The sequence below is a fragment of the Podarcis filfolensis genome (assembly GCF_964270895.1).
Source record: "Podarcis filfolensis genome assembly, chromosome: 8".
NCBI classification, from domain to species: domain Eukaryota; kingdom Metazoa; phylum Chordata; class Lepidosauria; order Squamata; family Lacertidae; genus Podarcis; species Podarcis filfolensis.
The window spans coordinates 79764151-79784573 of record NC_139611.1 but is presented as its reverse complement, the minus strand read 5'-3'; the positions used below and the strand labels follow the sequence as shown (position 1 = coordinate 79784573).

Genomic DNA, 20423 nt, shown 5'->3' with positions numbered 1-20423 from the left:
CGCCACGTTGGCCGATCTAGAGCGACTGGGTTGCCAAGGTTGAAGCCTCTCATCCTTGAGAGTTGGGAGTGTCCAGAAGGAGACTCCTGCCCACGTATGCTTGTCCCCATATCCCTCCTTCACCCTCTCAGTGAATATTTTCCTCAATCTGTTTGTCTGCCTGTCGTACTAGGAAATTGAAGCGGATTATTGGCACCTGCAGCAGCTGATAGGAAAACTCACGCCATCTCAGCCGCCCAGTTTCACATGAGGCTTGGCCAAGCAGAGAAGGTAATGGAAGAAACAGGCTCTGTCTGGGGTATCCCAAAAACTCGGTGCATGACCACCCTGTGTCCTTTGGTTAGGCTGATAAGACAGCGATTGGCTCAGGATGAGCCTGGGATCTTCGTGGCTGAGCAAGCAAGTTTTTGAAATAAGTGTTTATGCCTCAAAATTTAATTTAAAAGACAAAACAGTGCCTCCGCTGAGGGGAGTTTAGGAATCGCTCAAGCCACTTCTATGTAAATCCCACCCATTTGGTGTTTTTTTGTTTTAAATGGGTGTGTAATTTGCTGTGTTTTTAGCGTGTAGTAAGTCTCGCTGCCTGTTTATCCAAACATCCTCTGGCCCGTTGAGGCAGTTTTGAATCAGCCCACCAGGAGAAAACTCTACTCTCCGAACCCGAACCCCGAACCCTCCCATCCTTTCTTGCTTCAGATGTACCTGGCAGTTGGGGGCCTGTGAGTGGAATGGCAGGAGGGTGGGAAGGCTCTAGTAGGCCCAACATGTATCCATAGCAACCAGGAACCAGTGAAACGTAGTTAGGAATATTGGGGGCCACGGGAACTGTATTTCCCATGGCTCCTGGCAGTCCAGGATGCCTCTAGGGCCTTTTGGGGCCTCTGTGTGATTCCTCCCTGCCACTGCCAGGCAGACTTGGATGGGAAGGGACAGAGAAGGTGCAGGAGAATGAGCGGGCCCTGAATTTTAGTCTGGGTTTCAGCTCTGGCTCCAAACTAGGAAAGTCCATTTCTTAAAACCGCCCCACCCGCTCCGGTTTCAAACTCGAGTTGACACCGCTGTTTTCTGCTGCCCCATTCTCACTGTCGTCTTAATGGCTTTCTGTGTCTTCTCCCCCCTCTCCAGGCCTTTCTTTCACAGGGAGGAAAAGGGATCTTTTTTGCCAACCGCTCTCTCCAGCCAGATGTTCCTCCTCGAACAACACCAGCAACCAAGTGCGGCCTACACTGCTTTTTGTATAGAGGATTTATAATGCAGGGAAAGATTCCAGGGTTATAAATATATATTTTATATATATTCTACCTAGACCACGCTATAGGGGGCCATATTTAGAGGCTGCGGAACTGCATGTGAGTTAAGGGATCAAACCCTTCCTGAGGGGTGGGGTTAGCTATGTCATCAGGCCATAGAGGTGCTCTTGGGGGGGTCAGCTTTTTCTTTAGCTATGGGAGTAATTTGTGGTGTCTGTCCCAAAGAGAGGCGAATTAAAAAATTGGGTCCCTGTGGCAGCTGTCTAGTGGACCAAAGATGATGGGGTTGGGGTTGGGTGCAAGGCGCTTGTAGGCTTCTGGGCTCCACAGACCTATTCAGAACATAACTGCTGGAGACATCAAACTTGACCTCTTTTCTGCCAAAAGTGACCAGCCAAATAATCTCAGGGAAGGTTTGCAAGGAGGGTATGGCGATAGCAGTATCGAGCCCCTCCTCAAATTGTCAATCATCCTGGAGGTATAAGCTTGCCTTACAGTATATCCTCACACGTGGACTTAACCCTCCAGATAGGCATCTGATCCTTTTAAAAAGGAAGCGTTTGGCAGCAGCGGCAGCAGCAATCACCGCGGTTTCATGGGGAGGCAAATCTTTAACTCACTTCACTTGGTTTTCCTTGCCTTTACTCATCTCCCTGTCCCCAGAAACGCCCCGCTTTTCTAGAATGCGTTTTTATCCTTTTCCTGCCTCATTTATTCACATCTGCAGTCCTGCCCTAGCTGTCTCCCTCCATCCCTTGGCCCCTTGCTACCTTGCCATTCCACACAGTGCTTTTGTTTTGGCACCAATTCAGCTGAGACACACACACAAGCACAAGCACACAGCAGAAAAGCCTTGGGGTTGCATGCAAGCTGCATCAGCTGCCCTGAAACTTGAGCTGGTTCTCTCCCCAACACAAACCCAGCCACCAGAAGACTGGTCTCTCCTTGCTGGGTGACCCTTCACAGCTGGCTTCACAACATAACAGAAGGCCAGCTCCACCGTCAGTGCCATAACCACCTTCTGAAGAGAGGAGAAAGGCAGGGGGAAATGGGTCTTGTGTTATGAGATGAGCTTGAAGTCTGAAGGCAGCGTTGTTCCAGCGGTGGATCAAGGGAGACCCCTGGTGTTCCCTGGAAATGCTTCTCAAGAGATTTCCCCCAACGAGATCAGTAGTGCCAGGCAAGCTCCCTGGAAACGCCACTTGATCTTAACCTAGCCGGGTGCAGTTTCATGTGAGCCTTCTAGCCTGCCCTTGTCCCAACTCAAGGGAGACCTGGAAGACTTGGCCAGCAACCTCCTTCACTTGATTGTGTGCAGAAACGCCATTGCAGGGGTGGAAAGATTTATTTTATTTTTAAAACGCAAGCTCCTGCTAGCAAAGCAAAATCCCAACCAACCTCCTCCACAAAGCTTCTTTCTCACCACATCCCTGCTTTCCTTGGGAATTCCTGAGAAATCTCGGGGTTCGATACCCAACAATGTATATACCAAGGATCAGCTGAGCAGTGAGATCACACTTGCCCACACGTTATTTGGGGTTGCCTTTCACTCGGTGTTGCTGACCAGGTTATTCCCAGCACCGTGTAGCATTATAAAAGCTGCTTTTAGCCACAGGGTGCTACAGATGTAGAATATGAAAGCGAAACCACAAGGTCCTGGGTTGGGGGTCTCATCTGCCATAAATTTAATTAATGCACGATCACTTGGCTGCCCTTCTGTGACATGCTGTTTTATGAAAGGGACAGCAGGTGGAGCCATATCAGTAAGTCAGTGGGGGCCTCTTGGCTCTTCAAGTGTTGGGGTTATTGGCCTTTTGCAGTATTTTGCAGGAATTGAGTGGGGGCGGGTGTGTGTGCCCGTTCTTCCTCCTACCCCTGATCCCCCTTTGGCTGTGTATGGAAGGGACTTGTCCTCAAAGCTGGTCTGTCGCATGGAGCAAGAGGGCTCTGGACCTATAGAGGGCTGCTGAGCACCCAGACTCGGGGTTTGCTGCTGCTTCTGGCAACTCTGCTCACCCTCCCCAGCCAAGACACCTCCTATTTGTAGGACCTTTTGCCCAACTGGAGGGTTGCAGTGGCTCCTCCCTAAGCAACCGTGGCGTGTTTCCGACCTCCGGTTGGGAGAATTTCATCTGCCGAAACTAGTCAAGGGGGATAAACACAGGTGGTGCTTTCATCCCAGAGGACAGGTAGCAGACCTAAGGGTTGAGGTGAGGGGGAAAAGTCAAGTGAAACCTGCCGCCCCCCCCCCACTTGATGTCCTCAGAGACGGACCTACACAGATATTGCACACGTTCCAGTTCTTCCAAGTGCCTTTTATACTTATTGTTCATAATGTGCTTGTATGTTTAAGAAAACTCAATATTTTGCTGGGATATTATATATATATATATACGAACATAAGGGAGTGGTCTTAACTCCTCCAGCTGGGGCTAAAAGCAAAGAAGAACCCAGAGGTTGTTGTTTTTTTTTATATAGAGTGATATTATATATATTAGTCTTTAGGGGTTTTTGCCTTATTACTGTACAAAGAGCCTAACCCAGTATATTCGGAGAAGAAAGAGTGTGACCTTCTCAGCTTCCCAGTATTATGGAATGTATAATAGCCCCTGCCAAATCTGTTGCAGTCAGATGAGGTGTTTTTTTAACGTCACACTTAAAAAAAAGAAGGAAAATGAAATAAAAATTCTAAACTGCAAAATGTAAAAGCATCGGCTGGGTGGGGTGGGGGGATAAAATCCCCCGGGATCTGCTTTCACGTCTTTTACCATTGCTGTTTTGTACTTTCGTGAGACATTCTCAAGATGGTGCGCTATGGATTAGTTCACCTGCAGCTGCTGCACCACACATGCAAAGTGCTGCACTTATTTAATGGCTTTTCCCTGCTGTGTGGCGCCTTCCAGTTTGGACTCCCAGTTCCCATCAGCCCCAGCCGGAGATGATGGGTGCTAGAGTCCAGCAGCATCTGAAGGATCCTGTATTGGCCACTGCCCTCCTGTCGTAACCCATCCACCCCACCTAGGAAAGATGAGAAATGCAAGTTCTGCACTGTCCTGTCTGGGGCACAACTATTTAAGGAAAAATTAAGGAAGAAGCAAGTTCTGCTTGACTTCCTAAGCTTTTTTTTCCCCAGGCAGCATAAAATCCCCTCTTCAACCCCCCCCCCCCCCCCGCCCGAAACAGCCAATGCTTATGAGTGCAATTCTTACAATCTGTGCCTTTTTAGCATTCTGGATTCTTGACCTGGAGCGCTGGCTCAGTCGCGAACTGGATTTCAAGAGCAGTTTGGGTCTGTAGACTCGTGGTTGGCCTGGAGCACAAATTGGAACTTGTGCTGCTGTTGCTTGATCTTCCCCTGAATCGTGTGAATTAACCACGGGGTAGCTAATCGGTGGTCAACTGTCTTGAGAATGCTCTCAACTTGAGCTCGGAGGTTCCTTTTCCTAGAGTTCAGTTGAGGATTGAGCTCTGTGTGGTTCCCTCCGCCTGGCAATGTTTTTGTATGAGGTTTGCAGTGAAAATACTAGCCAGAAGAAGGAAATGTTTCCTCGCCAGAGGGTGGGGAGATCAGGTGAGTTTCCACTCTGTAGAAGGACGGGGTAGAAGGGAAGAGCAGGGATCCTGGGTTCCACATCCCTCCTGCTTATCTGGGCACAGGAGTCGTGGGCCCCTCCTTCCCGCACTTTACGTAGAGAGAAATCGGAGGCTTTTTGTATGTTACAGGAGGGTTACAGGTACGTGTAGGAGAGGTGAGGAAGAGACTGAACCAAAGATAACTTTTGTAAAAGATGCCAAATTAAAAGCTATATTAATCGCAGCGGCCTTTGTGATTGGAATACAGCGTGTATTTGCATTTCGTGTCTCATTTATTACATTGGGTTGGGTCAGATGATCCTCAAATGGGGGTCCCTTCTAACTCTGTGATTTTGCCTGGACGGAACATGTCCTTCAGTTACGATGGTACGTTTTGCTTTCCTGTGTTTTGTGCACGCATGGAACTCGTGACTCTTGTGTAACTTGAATATATAGCCTGCTGCGCAGAAGGAAGGGCTTAAATTGTTCCCCTTCCGCTCAGTTGCAGGCAGCCCCTAGACCAGGCATTGGCAAACTCGGCCCTCCAGATGTTTTTGAGACTACGATTCCCATCATCCATGACCATTGGTCCTGTTAGCTAGGGATGATTGAAGTTGTAGTCCCAAAACATCTGGAGGGCTGAGTTTGCCTGTGCCTGCCCTAGACAGTTTCTCATGAAGAAATGTAGCCCTCAGGATTGAAAGAGTCACTCATCCCTTCCCACTTACCTGGGAGTAAATGCCACTGAGCTGAGTGGGACGCAGGTGCCTATACTGTTAAATCTCTTCCTTTGCTCCTTTGTTAAGTGATCTACTTGTCAGGCTTCAAACTGCCACCTTGTTGGTTCCTGGCCTCTCACCCAGGAGTACCGCCTTTATTCATCCATTCCCTTTTGCCTGTGAGCAGAGACTCAAGTGACGAATAGATATTTTATTGCTTTAGAGGCCAGCGATGTGCTGGGGTAAAATTCTTTCCCATCTGTTTTTTTTCTTTTCTTTACACACTCCATAAATTAATATAGTATTTACAAAAAGGAAAGAGAAAACATAGGGGTCGGGTTAAACAGCGTCTTCATATCAACCACACAAATACAGTTTTTTTTTCCTTCTTTTAAAACACGGGGACACGAGCACACAGGTGAGGCGTGGGAGGGTTTTTTTTTGTTTGTTTTGTTTTTTACAGAGGGTCACACCAGAGCATGACAAGACAATATTGCACTTCGAAAGTCAGGGGTGGGTAAAAAAGGGTTTCAGTCCGTCTCCCATCATACAACTCCCTGTATTTTGGAGCGGGCCTGGATTTTCAAGTTCCTCCCCACAATTTTGGGAGCTGGAAATCAGGTTCGTAGGTTCTGGAGGACACTGGAAACTTGGAACCGTGTTGGCTTGCAGGAGCGCTCTCAACCTAAGCTGTGAGGACCCTGTCAATAAACACGTTTTGCTGCATTCCAGTTTGCAACAACCTACGTGTGCACCTTAAACTATCAGGTGTAGAGCAGCAACACAGGAATGGTGGTATTTGGACTACTTGGACTTAAAAAGGGATGATTCACACAACCAGTCTTGTGTTCTGGTTGGACCTTTTTGAAGACACCTTCACAGCACACTCGGGGCAGCCCCAGATTGTGACAAGCCAATTAAAGGCATCGGTAATGATGGGAAGCAGGCAGAAATCTGACCCAAGAAACTTATGTCAGGTGAGAAAAGATCCTTCACTTCATATCAACAAGGCTTGTGCAGGAGAACTTCCTGGTGTGGGGGAGGGGCGTTTGGGTGTTCTTTGCTGAAGCACCAGAATATCTTGTGCCAGCCACAGCAGCAAGCTGGTTGCCTCTAGAAAGCACCAGAATATCTTGTGCCAGCCACAGCAGCAAGCTGGTTGTCTCTGGCTGTTAAATAGGTCAAAAGAATTTAATGGGGTGGCAGGTGCACTGAAAGGGATTAACGTAGCCTGTGGAAATTTTCAGAGATGGTGTGGAGCTGGCCGGTCCAGGAAGTTTAATGGGACTAGTCTAGGGAGGGAGAGCCGAGGCAGATTGTGATCAAAAGTGCATGGAGGTATCTTCCCGTGGTATTGGAAGAGGTGATGAAGAGGACACTTTCAGCTCTCAAGTCTTAAGTGTTGCTGGACTGCAAATCCCATCATCCCTGACCATCGGTCATATGGGCTGCTGTGAGCTGGGAGTCCAAGAAGATCTGGGGTCTCTCAGCCCCCCCCATCTCTGCTTGTCCTGAGCCCTCGTCCCTTTCTTCCAGAAAGACTTTTTGCCCCAATCTGGGCCTCCCCAGGAATGTGAAGACAAGGCCCTCCATTGATGAAGTTGAGAGGGGAAGGGATGAGTATTCCAGCCCAGGGTGAAGGGAACGGGGAGCAGAAAGTGAGGGTGCTTTGGGGAATTAGACTCAGTATAATCAATGAATAAATTTTTCCTATAAAAATAGAGACATCAAACAAATGGGGGCAGGTTTTGTTTTCTTTCCTTTGTTTTAAACTCTTTAAGAATCTGGCTACTGATGGAGAGGGACCAGCAGTTGGGGCTCCGAATAATGCTTGCGTTCAGCTGCCTGGCAGACTCTTCGCTTCCTTGGCAGTGCCCAGGCTGGCCTCTGCCACCCCTTCCGGCTTGCTGGCTGTTGCCCCTGCCGTCCGCTCTGTCTGCAGCCGCTTGTAATTCTGCACCTGGCTCTCTATCGCCTCCAAGCTGTCGGGGCTGAAATCGCAGCCTTCGTTCTCTGAGCTGCATTCGCTTAGATCTGTGATCTCCAACTCGGAATCGGAGCCAGGGTCCTCTTTGGCCCCTCGCCCCCCTGAAGGGCTCTGGGCCCTGGGACCCAGCAGCTCCTTCTCACGCTCGCCAGCCACATTCCCAGCGCCGCGGAGGGGCAGGGTCATGCCATGGGGAGGGAGACAGAGGCGAGGGACGGAGCCGCCCCCCAGGGCTGCAGCCCGCTCTGTGCTATCTCCCGGCAGTAGTGAAATGGGTGCTGGAAGCTGGGCTAATGACCCAGACAGGGGGTTGGGATAGAAGTGTGGGGAGTACAGGGAGGCGGGCAGTTTGGAGCTGTTCAGGGGGAAAGAGCTGGACAGGTAAGGGTTAAAATTCCAGGGGTAATCTGGGAAGGAAGCGTTCCTGCCATAAGGAGTCAGCAAACTGGGGGGCTTTGTATATCCGGCAACACCTGTGGGGGAGAAGGGGGGGAAAAGAGGTGTGAGCAACCAGTCCATGCTGGGTTCAGAGGCTTTGGGTTTGCTGGAATCCCAAATCATTGTTGTGATATTTTCATATTACCCTTTGGCGTGAATCATAGCAATATGGAAAGAGAGGCAATCACCTTTTTGGGGAGTTCTTTTAAAAAACAACAACCCCAAAATGAACAAGCAGCAAAAATAATAATTAGGGATCACTACCTTGAAAGCATCTCCTGCCAACCTAGCAGTTCAAAAGCACGTCAAAGTGCAAGTAGATAAATAGGTACCACTCCAGCGGGAAGGTAAACGGCGTTTCTGTGCACTGCTCTGGTTCGCCAGAAGCGGCTTAGTCATGCTGGCCACATGACCCAGAAGCTGTACGCCAGCTCCCTCGGCAAGTAAAGCGAGATGAGCACTGCAACCCCAGAGTCGTCTGCGACTGGACCTAACAGTCAGGGGTTCCTTTACCTTTACCTTGAAAGCATAGCCTTCCCAGATTTTAATTTTTATTATTTTGGAAAGGTAGAGGATAAACAGCTTGCTCTCACCTGACCCCAGAAAAGGGAAGGTTGCATCCAGTCTGAGCTTCTCTGTCTCAGTTTGGCGTTCGAAGAGTGGGGTGCGGGTGGCTGGGTCCCCCAAACGGGGGCTGGAGAAGAGGCTTTGCAGGGTCTAGGGGGAAGAGAAAAGGAATGAATGAGCTATGCAGATGCATGGGCTCAAATGGTAAGTGGCTGATCTCGCTGCCTCCTGATCTGACCATCCTGGCCCTGTAGGCTGAAAATATTAAAAAAGGAGAAGGTGGGGTAGAAATGGCCGCTCTGCACATTCTCCATGGCACTATTGCAGCACAACGTTCTGACATCAGAGGCCCAGCTCACGACTGAGCTGAAATGTGCTCTGAAGGGGAGCAAACGGTGTGATGCACCCTCAACACATACCCTCTTAAAAAACAGACGTGGTTCCCTCTTTCCCGCATCATACCTCAGGGGTCAGAGGGGCACAATCTGCCCCGTGGTTGCTCCCATTGAAAGGGTTCTGAGCCAGCAGAAACGGGGAGTTGGCAGCCATGTCCAAGAGAGGATAGTTCACCAGGACCACTTTGCTGAAGTTGAACTTGTAGGTGAAGCGTTTGCCCTTGGTCTTGTGCAAGATCCGTTTGTTGTAGTAGTACCTGGCAGGGAAAGAAGCAAGGGGCCAGGTGAGCCAGTAGCGAGCAGGGTGGCGACAAATCCCCAGGGCGCTAAAGCGTCATTGTGGGATGTGCAAATCTGCGTTGGCAGCTGCTGACCAGAACCAGGAGAGTCTACCTTACAACAAAGGCCTGCAAATATTCTGTGGTTAAAACAAAGACTAGTCCAGTGAATAGATAGCCAGGCCAAATCAAAAGCCAGTGAAATTTTATGTGGTTTGTTTTCATACAATGGAACCATTTGTTTCGCCAAGACTGGAGAAATCCAGGTTCAAATCCCCACTTAGCCATTATACCCAACAAGGAACAGTTTGCAAGCCACCATCTCTCAGTCTAGGGATGCGGGTGGCGCTATGGGTTAAAACCACAGAGCCTAGGATTTGCCGATCAGAAGGTCGGCGGTTCGAATCCCCGCGAAGGGGTGAACTCCGGTTGCTCGGTCCCTGCTCCTGCCAACCTAGCAGTTCAAAAGCACGTCGAAGTGCAAGTAGATAAATAGGTACTGCTCTGGCGGGAAGGTAAACGGCAATTCCGTGTGCTGCTCTGGTTCACCAGAAGCGGCTTAGTCATGCTGGCCACATGACCCGGAAGCTGTACGCCGGCTCCCTCGGCCAATAAAGCGAGATGAGCGCTGCAACCCCAGAGTCGGTCACGACTGGACCTAATGGTCAGGGGTCCCTTTACCTTTACCTATCTCTCAGTCTAACCTATGTCTCAGTATTGTTGTAGGGATAAAAGAGGCAAAGAAAGAGGTGCACAACCTTGAGCTCCTTGGATATTATTATTATTATTATTATTATTATTATTATTAGCAGCAGTAGTATTATAAGTATTAGTTTTCTTATTAGCCGGGGGGCGGGGAGGGGAAGGGGAAGGCAAGAGTTGAGTTTTGCAGAGAGTGGGACTTCCGGGTTAGCGCCATCGGTGGAATGGCGGAGTTCCTCCGGTTGGAGGAACTGGCTCCATGGAAACTGGGTCTGCCCGCCACGGCGAAGGTGGGGACCCGCTAGAAATCCCAGGTGGAAGAAGCCTGGGAACGTGGGGTTCAGCAGATCACCAGGAGCGCCTCCCCTACTCGCGGGGGACCACTTTTTGGGACTCCGGAGTGAAGTAGGGTGATTGGCACGGTGCTGCGAACTGACTGCTATTTTCACGGAGGGAAGCCGCATTGCCATTGCCGGAGAGCGCTGACTTTTTCCTGTTGACAATTGGACTCTAATCAAGTACCCGTGAGTAGAAACGGAAAATTGGATCAAGAAATATCTTAATTTGGCATCGAAGTGGAAAGGTTCAAAACAGGAAGTCCGCCTTCCGCTTTCTGTAAATAGACTGAAGCAAAAATCTTGTAAGCTAATAGCCTGGAAAGTCGCTTTACAAAGGTCGAAATTTCCTTCATTTATAACCACTAAAACCCCCTTGGAAGCAGGAGAAAAGGGGGGAAATTAAACTGTTCAAGCCTGCTGGAGAGGGAGTAAAGGAGAATAAGTTTCCACCATCTCAAACCTGGGAACGGGGTGTCAGAGACAGAAATTATCGGAGACGTCCACTGACTGTGAATGGAATATTTTGACAGATAGTAAGAAAAAAGAGAAACAAGTTGACTCCAATGTTGCCTGTTGCAGTTTAAAGAAACAAAATATTCGAAAATTGAAAGTAACTTTCTTTTGTTGGACATGATTTAAAAAGATGGACACAAATAGAAATTGTGTCCTCTAGAGGGAGCTTGTCAAATTGTTGCTGCAGTTCACTTGTAGATTTCACAGCTGCGAGATTAACATCGTGGGACCAGACTGTGACCTTGAATAAAAATGTGTTTGGAAGAAGTCCTGGTGCTTGCTTTTTGCAAGACAAGTGCTTTGTTGGAGCAGTTGCATGAGAAGGTGGATTTGATGAACGAGAAGTTGGATTCGATGACTGTTGTAATCAGTGAATGTGGACAAGTAGGGAATACTGACATTGAAATCATACAGGGACCAATCCAGGAAACTGGTTCGACTGGGCAAATGCAAGGACAGATAATAATTAAGGAAGCTACGGTGCTACCTCAAGCAACACAAATGGTGAGACCCGAGGCCCTGCAGGAGCATAAGCCGCTGTTTTGGAAGAATGAACTTGAATTAGGCCAGAGGGAGTTTGGAGCTGAGGAGGCTCTCAACTTTGGAGAGATTTTGAAATATGCTGTTAAAGATCTTTTGGATTATATTGATGACTGTGGGGAGTGGGACTGTGGGGAATGGGCTGGTCTGATGTGGGGAGATGGACATGAGTATGGGTGGAAATTCCCTGGAGACCTACTCCCTAAGGAGAAAGGAAAGAAACTAAGAAAGAGACCAACAAAAGACAAGGAAAAGTGCAAAAATAAACAAGAAGAAAAAGATCTGCAGAAGGGGCATGGAAGAGACTTAAGAGCCTCGGATATCAGACAACCAGGTTGATGGACTAGATGGCATGGATAGCAAGGACTGACATAACCCAAGACCAGGAAGAAGGGACGTTGGATGAAAATTGGAAGAGTCTATAAAGAAAAATTTTTATTTTGGGAATTAGTGTAAAATTAATGAATATTAGGGAGAATGTTGGAATGAAATTGTCTGGCTTTAGCAGAAATGATATAAGGATAAATAAGTATTACGTTATTTAAGTTTTAAGGTATTTTATGGTATTTTATGGTAAGATAAGGTTAAATAAAGTAAGGTAAATTGAATAACAGAATATGGTGAAAGATGGATAGGATATATAGAGTTAATTAATTGGTTATAAGCTAAAATATTGAAAGGATTTGCTGAAACAATGATTGAATCAGGATACAAGAAGAGGGAGGTGTGAGGAAGTCGGGGAAATAGGCAGATGAAAGATAGGATATGGAATGACTGATTTGTTTTTAACTGTTTTTATTTTTTTTGTATTTTGTATCTCTTTGTCTTCTTTTTCTTCATTTTTTCCCTTTTTTTTCTTCTCTTTTTCATATTTTTGTATTTCCTCTGAAATTTTAATAAATATTATTATTATAAAAAAAGAGAGTTTTGCAGAGAGTGAAATCACAAACCCAGTTAACTGAAAGACCTGCTCAGCATCTGCAACCAGCAAGAAGAGCTCCTGATATTTTGCCAAACGTGGCTTCACACACACATGACAAAGGCAATCTCTGCGGCCATGAGGACTAGAAACTTGCAGTTTTAAAAGGAGAAGAAGAATAAATCTTAAGAATTCCAGGAAGCTGGATTCTGCACTACCCGATACCAAATTCCACACTACGTGTTGCAGTTGTGAAGCAATGTAGGGCAGCACCCAACATGCGGAACGAAGAGAGAATCAAAGGGAGAAGAGTTTTTTTTGTTCCAATTAGTCAAACATGAGGCAGAGCATGAAAGGATTTGGTGCTGTGCCAGTCCTCACACTCGGTAGGAAACATGAGTCCCAACAACTAAATACAGTGGTACCTCGGGTTAAGAACTTAATTTGTTCTGGAGGTCCGTTCTTAACCTGAAACTGATCTTAACCTCAGGTTCCTCAGGCCTCCCACTGCTGCATGATTTCTGTTCTCATCCTGAAGCAAAGTTCTTAACCCGAGGTACTATTTCTGGGTTAGTGGAGTCTGTAACCTGAAGCGTATGTAACCCGAGGTACCACTGTAGTGGTAACCAGGACTGCGTGCAGTCAATGCAAAAATGAAATAATAATAAAAATAATCCTCTAAGCAATCTGAATTCTGCACCCCAAAATGATGAATTCTGCAACCTGCAGAAATTATGCAAATAGAGCACACGTGCGCTGTTTCTCTATTCTATAACTTGCAGTGTTTACTTCATTGTTTAATTTTTCTGCTAGTGCTGGTCAAGAGGAGGATGAAGATTAGCACAATATAGAACATTGCTGTAGAGTTCGTGAAAAATCCATTGAAGAACAGCTGAGCTGCAGGACCATCTACACGGGTTTATTATGCAAAAAATATTGTTGTCCTTTCAAAAGAACCCGAGGTGCATCACCTTCCAAGATTTCAAGCGTCCTCTCCAGAATTCGAGAGACGTTTTTATTTTATTTTTAAAGAAAAACTGTACTATATTAAATCACATCACAAATGCTCTTGGCGCCAACTTGTGACATTGGCGTCTGCCCTGACTTAGGAATCAGCGCCCTCTGCAGGCAACAACAAATTTCATCCCCTTAGTGGCCTATTAGGGGGAATTGGACTCGGCTCCACTTCCAAGCAAAGAGCGCCCCCTGGTGAGTCGTAACATGTCACCCAGCTCTATGCTAGCAATAAATCTCGGAGCGTTCCTTAAACTGGTGCCCTGGGGAGGGAGCGTGGGTTATCAGGGAGTCTTCAGCATTTATTTACTGGGCAGAGCAGAGACGAATTCCCGGGCTCAGTTAATAGGAAGCGTCAATAGCACTTAGCTCCTCATAAATATTAATTAGGGAGGTGGAATCTCAAGTGGCCAGAGAGGTGCAGTTAATTAATAAGCAATAACAAATATCGCTGTCGATCAATTACACAGAGAGGCTACTGGGAGAGGATGATAGCAAAGCTCTTGTGGGTTTTAGTAGTGTTTAGGAGAGGTAGGCAAAGGAACAGGGAATAAAAAGCACCCCTTCTCATCTCAAGAATTTGATAAAGTCCTGGGAATAATGTAAGGAACTGGGTATGTTGCATGACTGCATGTGAAAGCAGTATTACACATAGTAAAAAATACTTACAAAGTGCAATCCTATACATGTCTACTCAGAAGTAAGTCACGTAGTTTTCAATGGGGCTTACTTCCAGGTAGGTATGTGTTGAAACTGCAGCCTTAGTTCAGTTGCCTATGTTGCAGAAATCTAACTGATGAATCGTATCAGTTTTAATAATCAGCTGATGGATTAAGTTTGCCAGTGAGCAAACTAATAGTACTTTCTTTGTTTCTAAATGATATAAATGTGTGTGTCTTTTGTAAGCATCCTTTTCCTGCACGGTGAGAATGCCTCTTTTTATAGATGATGGTTTGCCGCCAGCAGTTTATATCAGCTGTTATTTTGAAAACTGAAAAATAACTTCTAAAAAAATAAAGAAAGATGTTGCAGAATTAATCAGGGAATGTTGCAATGTGTGTGTGTGTGTGTGTGTGTGTGTGTGTGTGTGTGTGGTGTTAGAACTTAGCATTAATATAGGGCATTCCAAGACAACCACAGCTCTGTTATCTCAGTTCCCCTTACCACAGACCACAGACCTGAAAAGCAGGCCTGTATTATCCTGTCCACATCACAGATGTGAGGCTGAGTGATGGTGCCATTTTGGTTGGCATCTGTCTGGAGACAACAAAGGAGTGTGCCTTTGGCCACCCAGGGCGATTATGGCTGAGGTGGGATTTGAACAAACGACTCACTCACTCCTTCTTGCCCACTGCCTGACATACCCATCACATTACTGGCAATGCTGAAATCCACTGCATGCAGAAGGTTGCCTTCTGTACCCTCTGAGCAGGATCACAAGCTTTGCTTTGGTCAGGCAGGTATGGTGGAGTGTTCAACTTTTTAAAGCATCAAATGGAAGGAACACACACACACTCCTAAAATCCCTTCAGTTTCACAGTGGGTTTGCTATGTGGCATTACTCTCAGTGAAACTTGGTTGAACATAGCGCAATGTCTTTTACGGATTAGACTTCCTACTTCATGCATAATCATGCGCAGTTAGGGGGCATCCTCTCACCATTCTTTAATTAACCCACTCTGTGAATACAGGAGATTAACTAAAGCATGTTAAGAGGCAACAAATCCACTTTAATTTTGCTCGTGTACATTTTCACACACCCTTTAATGGGTTCCTTTTACACCAGGGCTGTAGGCAGACTGGGAGAAATCAAATAGCTCTGTAATTCTTCTTGGTCAACCTGGAGATTTCTGTCACTGAAGAAGGAGGAGATATAGAAAGACAATCCCACTAGGCCCTCCATCTCAAGTTATGGCCAGCCCCTCCACCTCCTCTAGAGAAATGGGGCATGAATGGTGCAATTGGCTTACTGGGTCTGTTAAATTCTAAGTTATCATACATTTAATTGAAACTATCTCCTTCCTTCGGAATCTCCAAAGCAGCAAGATGTGCAACTGTTTTTTTAGGCCATGTATGACTCCTTAAATTTAATCAATAACCAATCAGTTAGTTATAAAATTAATCAGTTTCAAACTTTTTAACCAATAGGTAACTCTAGTGAGGTTTTTTTTAAAGGACTCGGGGAAATTCCCCCACCTGGCCTCCACTCAAATGCCTGCCCTGATTGAACATTATCGCACTGTAAGTATGAAGGAATAAAGAAATATAAAAACATAAATTCACCCTGGAAGTGGTTTTCCAAAGCAGTTGGGAGAACTAGACGGGTTTCAAAAACCCCGTTCAACCAGAATAGGCCGCAATGCTGCAGCGCAAGGCTAGAGGGCGCTGTGGCGCTACAGCGCAGAAGCCTGCGGATCCTGCCGCCCAAGAGGCGCTGTCCAGCAGCGAAAGTGCTGAAACTGTCCGGGTCCGGCGCCGCAGGGCGTCCCAGTTCCTCCCAGTCCCCACCCAGTGCCTCACCTCAAGGCCCTGCTCAGCTTGTCGTAGTTCATATGGGGCTTGCATTTACGGATTCCCCACAGCCTGGCCACCTCGTCCGGGTCCTTGATGACAAACTCGCCGTAGTCCCCTTGCCAGGCGATGACGTTCTGGTATTCCTCTTTTTGCAGAAGCTCCAGGATAAAATGCCACAGCTGGATCTGGCGCGAGCCGGGGCTCGACTCTGGCTTGTAGGCCCAGTCTGGGAAGGCGAACCCTGCCGGGGGAGAGGTGGAAAGAATAAACCAGCTGGGGTCTAAAAGGGGGGGGGGGTTTGCTCTAGACAAGCCAGGAGAATCACTTATGTTTCTAGAGATCATAAGGTTGTTGGATATCTCTCTCTCCTGCACCTTTGGAGCAGGTACACAGGTACTTGCCTGCTGGGGCTCACGAATTCTGGAACCTCGTGAAGCATAGGAGCCAACTCCTAGGGGACAAGGGGTCTTCTGCCCCCCCCCATAAAATATTTGAGGAGGCAGGCCTGCCCCCAACTTGATGGGCATTGCCATTCAAATGATGTGCCTGCACTGTGTCATGTGATCGATTTTGAGGGCTGGGCCCCCCCAATATTTTATTCAAGTTGGCACCCCTGTTGAGAAAAGCATCAGGATCTAACACTCTCTGGCGCAAGCCCCGTACCTATCTGTGTGGATGCAAAAAGAGGCTGCCCATGTCCCGGAACATGGCAGTTTTCCCTCCCCCCCCCCCCGCAGCATGCAAAGGAAAGGGGGTTAAATGTCCAAAATGCAGCGACCTCCCAGGAAACTGATGCATTGCGGCGCTGTCACCTGATTTAAAAGTCAATTGATTAAATGAGCTTTGGTTGATTAATTGATTAGTCACTAGCTAAATCTTCACATGCTTGTATACGAGTAAAAAAAAAAAATCATTCTGAAACCAAATGTGCATTGCCTTTTTTAAGGGGGGGGGGTTGCTCATATATTTTTATTTATTTCATAAAATAAATAAAAAGGGGGGAAACTTCAAAAGAGATTTATAATAAGTGGGGAGGGGGAGGAACTTGAGGATGGCAAAGGGGTGAACTGGGATTGTGAATAACTGATTTAACTTCAGGCTTCCCCCAGTCCTTTCAGAGGCTGCGTTCGCACACATATTTGGAACTAAATCCTGCTGAGACTTGCGGGACTTGCTTCTGACTAATCACGGACAGATTCAAGCTGTCAGTTTCTCAGATTTTAGCACTAATTGTCCATGTGTGTTTGTGTGTGTGTTAGAACAAAGAGGTCTAGAAGCTTGTTCTGGTTTGAAATGGAACGTGAAGGTTGTCATATTTTTACAGAACAGCTGCTTGTTGTGGGGTCAGAGGGCATTCCACTGTTCTATTTATTCTAGTTCTATTTATTCATTTACTCAGCTTCTATCCCTCTCTTCATCCATGTATGATCCCAGGGTGGGTTACGGATAAAAGAACGCTTCAGTGAAATGCAAGAGCACTGAAATATAACTAAACAACCATATTAAAACCCCAATTGATATACTAACAGAGCAACAGAATGATTACAAATTTACATCTGGTTGATTCAAATCCCTGTGAAGGTGCCTGCAGAAGTCTGGATAAAGACTTGTGTCTTCAGCTTATGCTGGAAAGTCAGTACCAGTGATAACGGAGAGCAGGGCATTCCACAATCAGGAGAAGGTGCCGCCACCAAAAAGGCCCTCTCTTGTGCTGACACTACCTGTCTCACTCAGCAACAGGGCCACAAGAAGTGCCTCCCCTAAAGCTCTTAAAACACAGCCTGAATGGTTTAGGGTCATATTGTTTTGCTGAGTTAAAGTGCTATAAACACTTACTTGGGACTAAGTCAAGTGAACTCTGCGGGACTTATTTTTCATTAAATTGCACGGATCAGGCTGTGATAGCAACTTATGCTAAGAATATCATCGGTTTTAAAATGGCCACGGTTAGTTAGTTAGTTAGTTAGTTAGTTAATTGCATTTCACATGTTTCTCAAGGCAATATATGAACCCACCACAAAAACTGCTAAAAATAGTTTTTAAGACAGTGCAAAAACAACAACTGAAGATTGGTTTGAAAACAATGCAAAAGGAACACCTTAAGTAAGAAGCGGTCTTGAGAGTAGATTTTCCTGAGTGTATAAAAGTTGATTTCAGCTTGGCTGTGAATTTTTTTTGCAGAACTGTATGCAGATAAGTTACAGTGCAGATTAATTCCAGGGGGTTGCTGTGTTTGCCATGGTAAAAGATTAACTGCAAAGATTAACCGGATTCTTGTACGAGTGTTTGTGGGATGCAGCCAGTTTGTCCAATGTATGAACAGGTATCCTCAGATGGCAGACAAAGGGCAAAAAATAGTATACAGTGATCCCCCCCGCTAAAAAAAAAAAAGCCAGTAATATTTCATTGCCACAGTATATGTGTTAGTCTTTAAGGTGCCACTGTATTGTATTGTTTTCATATGGATTTTAAAAGTTGCTATACCATACAAAGTGGTATTCCTAAGTAGTTTTTGTTTTTTTAAGATATTGTATGATATGGGACATTCCTAAAAATCAAGTGAAATTGGAAGTGAATTTGAAATGGTTCGGTTAAACCTGGTTCCAATTAAAGCTAGGAAATATTTTTGTATGTTATAAGTCAGGGGTAATTCTTTGTTACATCATTAATCTTTATGATTAAGACCCCAATCATTGGGTTTATTATTGAATTTGGAATGGTTGGGTTGCCTTTTTATACTACCTTTCTGAGGGGTTTTTTTTTAAATTCCCTATTCTGTCAGCAATGAGTATTTTTCATACGGTGTTTCTCCTGCAAGAAACTGCTGAATGTTCATTCACTTATCAAGAGGTTCAGCTCTGTCACTTGTGGCCTGAATCGAGATAATGGTTTTCTATCCCACTGCATGTATTAATTAGCATAGCAGCACAGGGATGCTTGCTTTAGAATCAACACGGCTTTGTGAACAGCCACTATAATCATTTCACATACATTTAAGCATTAGCACAATTAGCACAGTCTGTATTCATGCTTTTCATTTCCCACTGCTTTCATTGCCAACATTTGTTTTCTCCACACATTTTGGTGAGTATACATCTGCCATCTTAGGAAATCTCTAGTCCATGAAAGCTTGTGCCAGAATAAATTGTTTGTGCCCGTGGTGCATAAGACTCCATATTGTTATTTTACTGCATGCAAACGTTGACGTTACTTTCCCATAGATGTCAAATATATTTGATCTCTTTTTGTTGGCCCCTTCGCCTCTTCTTTTTTAGTGGCTGTGCCTCTTTACAATATTTTATTTTTAGTGTCTAACTCTACACCACATGAACATTCATGCACAGATCGTTGCACGCAGGCACATGCCAAATAAACCCAAATGTTTGTGCACATGGCAAGACCTTTGCTAGTGAGTTTCCTCTTACACTACTTATAAAATGTTCCCTGAGTCCTCCGAGATCTCTCCCTTGAAGTTGAGATGCTCTCCGCCTTGTAGTTATTTCCACTTTCAGATCTTAATTCCGCAGTGGGCTTGAATAACAACCTGACACTGTGTTTAAAAGCAGGCATCTCCAAGGAGCAGGGATAGCCAGCTCGGTCACCTCCACCCCGACTAATTAATCATGGCTAAAAGCTGAGCTCTCTCTGCAGCTCAGGAGGGAACGCACTTCAAGCAGAAGGTGCTGAGGGACACACTCTGGCCTCTTCTGTGCAGGAGAGGTCAGGCCGGCCTCTTCAGATCTGTGCCTCTATCTATGAATCTATCATTAACAGGCCTAATGAACTGCTGATCAATGCCTTGATTTTCAGTTACACAGAGCACCTTTGGCACCCCTGCAGTAAATTACATTCACTCTCCCGAAGGCCTCTCTCTCGGATGCCAGGGCCCTCAAAGTGTGAGATCAGCCTCTCAACAGAGGCACAAATACTTTGCTGGGGAGTCCTGGGCACTATTGATGCCTCTCAAAGTGCAAAGGGGATACCTGTCGCATTCCTCTCCCCCTTGCATTAATTGAAGGCATGAGGCACCAAGGGCAAAGCACTCTTGGCCAATGGGATCGTAGCAGGACTGTAATGTAATGCCCACAGAGTTTCTACATCAGCTCTAAAATATGTGCAGATTACCTGCAGACCCACAGCCTGGAATATTAAGGTGTTTATAAGCCCTAGGATAAAGCAGTGGTCTGTCTGTCTGTGTCCAGTAGCCTTCAAATATGAACACTACTTAACTTGCTCAGTGCTTTATTTTGACGAAGCAAAATTTAATTTATCACAAAGGGAGAATAAATACCACATGGTTGCCTGTCCATTTTATACTGGGAGACTGGAGCAGGAACACTAGTTCTTCATTCTCCCTACACAGTTTTCCTTTTATTTTTCCATAAGAAAAACAGCTAGCAGCCTAAACAGATAGACAGTTTTGTCTCAAAGGTTCGGTTCAAGTCACCCAAGGAGATATGGAGAGGCTTCCCAGTTTCCATTTCCCATCTTGAACACGGGAATGTTTTCCTTGGGGTTTTTGAAACAGCAATCCCTCTGTGTGTGTGTGTGTGTGTGTGTGTGTGTGTGTGTGTGTGTGTACATTTATATATACACACACCATATTTTTCACTCTATAAGACGCACCAGACCATAAGATGCAAGTAGTTTTTGGAGGAGGGAAACAAGAAAAAAAA

General features: G+C 46.0%; 2 protein-coding genes across 33 annotated transcripts in view; one reads left to right on the top strand and one right to left on the bottom strand.

Annotated features, from left to right (window-relative positions):
- ARHGEF1 (Rho guanine nucleotide exchange factor 1) overlaps nt 1-5067 on the top strand; it is a 69381-nt gene extending 64314 nt beyond the window's left edge. For all 28 annotated transcript variants that reach the window (XM_083626886.1, XM_083626885.1, XM_083626881.1 and 25 more), the window contains 2 exons: nt 173-270; nt 1126-5067. In XM_083626886.1, coding sequence (XP_083483012.1) covers nt 173-250 — 78 coding nt within the window. In that variant the 3' untranslated portion in view covers nt 251-270; nt 1126-5067. The remainder of the gene's footprint in view (nt 1-172; nt 271-1125) is intronic.
- Nucleotides 5068-6666: 1599 nt separating this feature from the next.
- Nucleotides 6667-20423, bottom strand: part of ERFL (ETS repressor factor like) — a 159484-nt gene continuing 145727 nt past the window's right edge. For 4 of the 5 annotated variants that reach the window (XM_083627612.1, XM_083627616.1, XM_083627614.1 and 1 more), the window contains exons 3-6: nt 15754-15988; nt 8997-9186; nt 8561-8684; nt 7051-8002 (exon numbers count right to left, since the gene is read on the bottom strand). In XM_083627612.1, the coding sequence (XP_083483738.1) occupies nt 7380-8002; nt 8561-8684; nt 8997-9186; nt 15754-15988 (1172 nt within the window). In that variant the 3' untranslated portion in view covers nt 7051-7379. Of the gene's footprint in view, nt 8003-8560; nt 8685-8996; nt 9187-15753; nt 15989-20423 lie in introns of all 5 variants that reach the window. The other variant, XM_083627613.1, reaches the window with a different exon arrangement.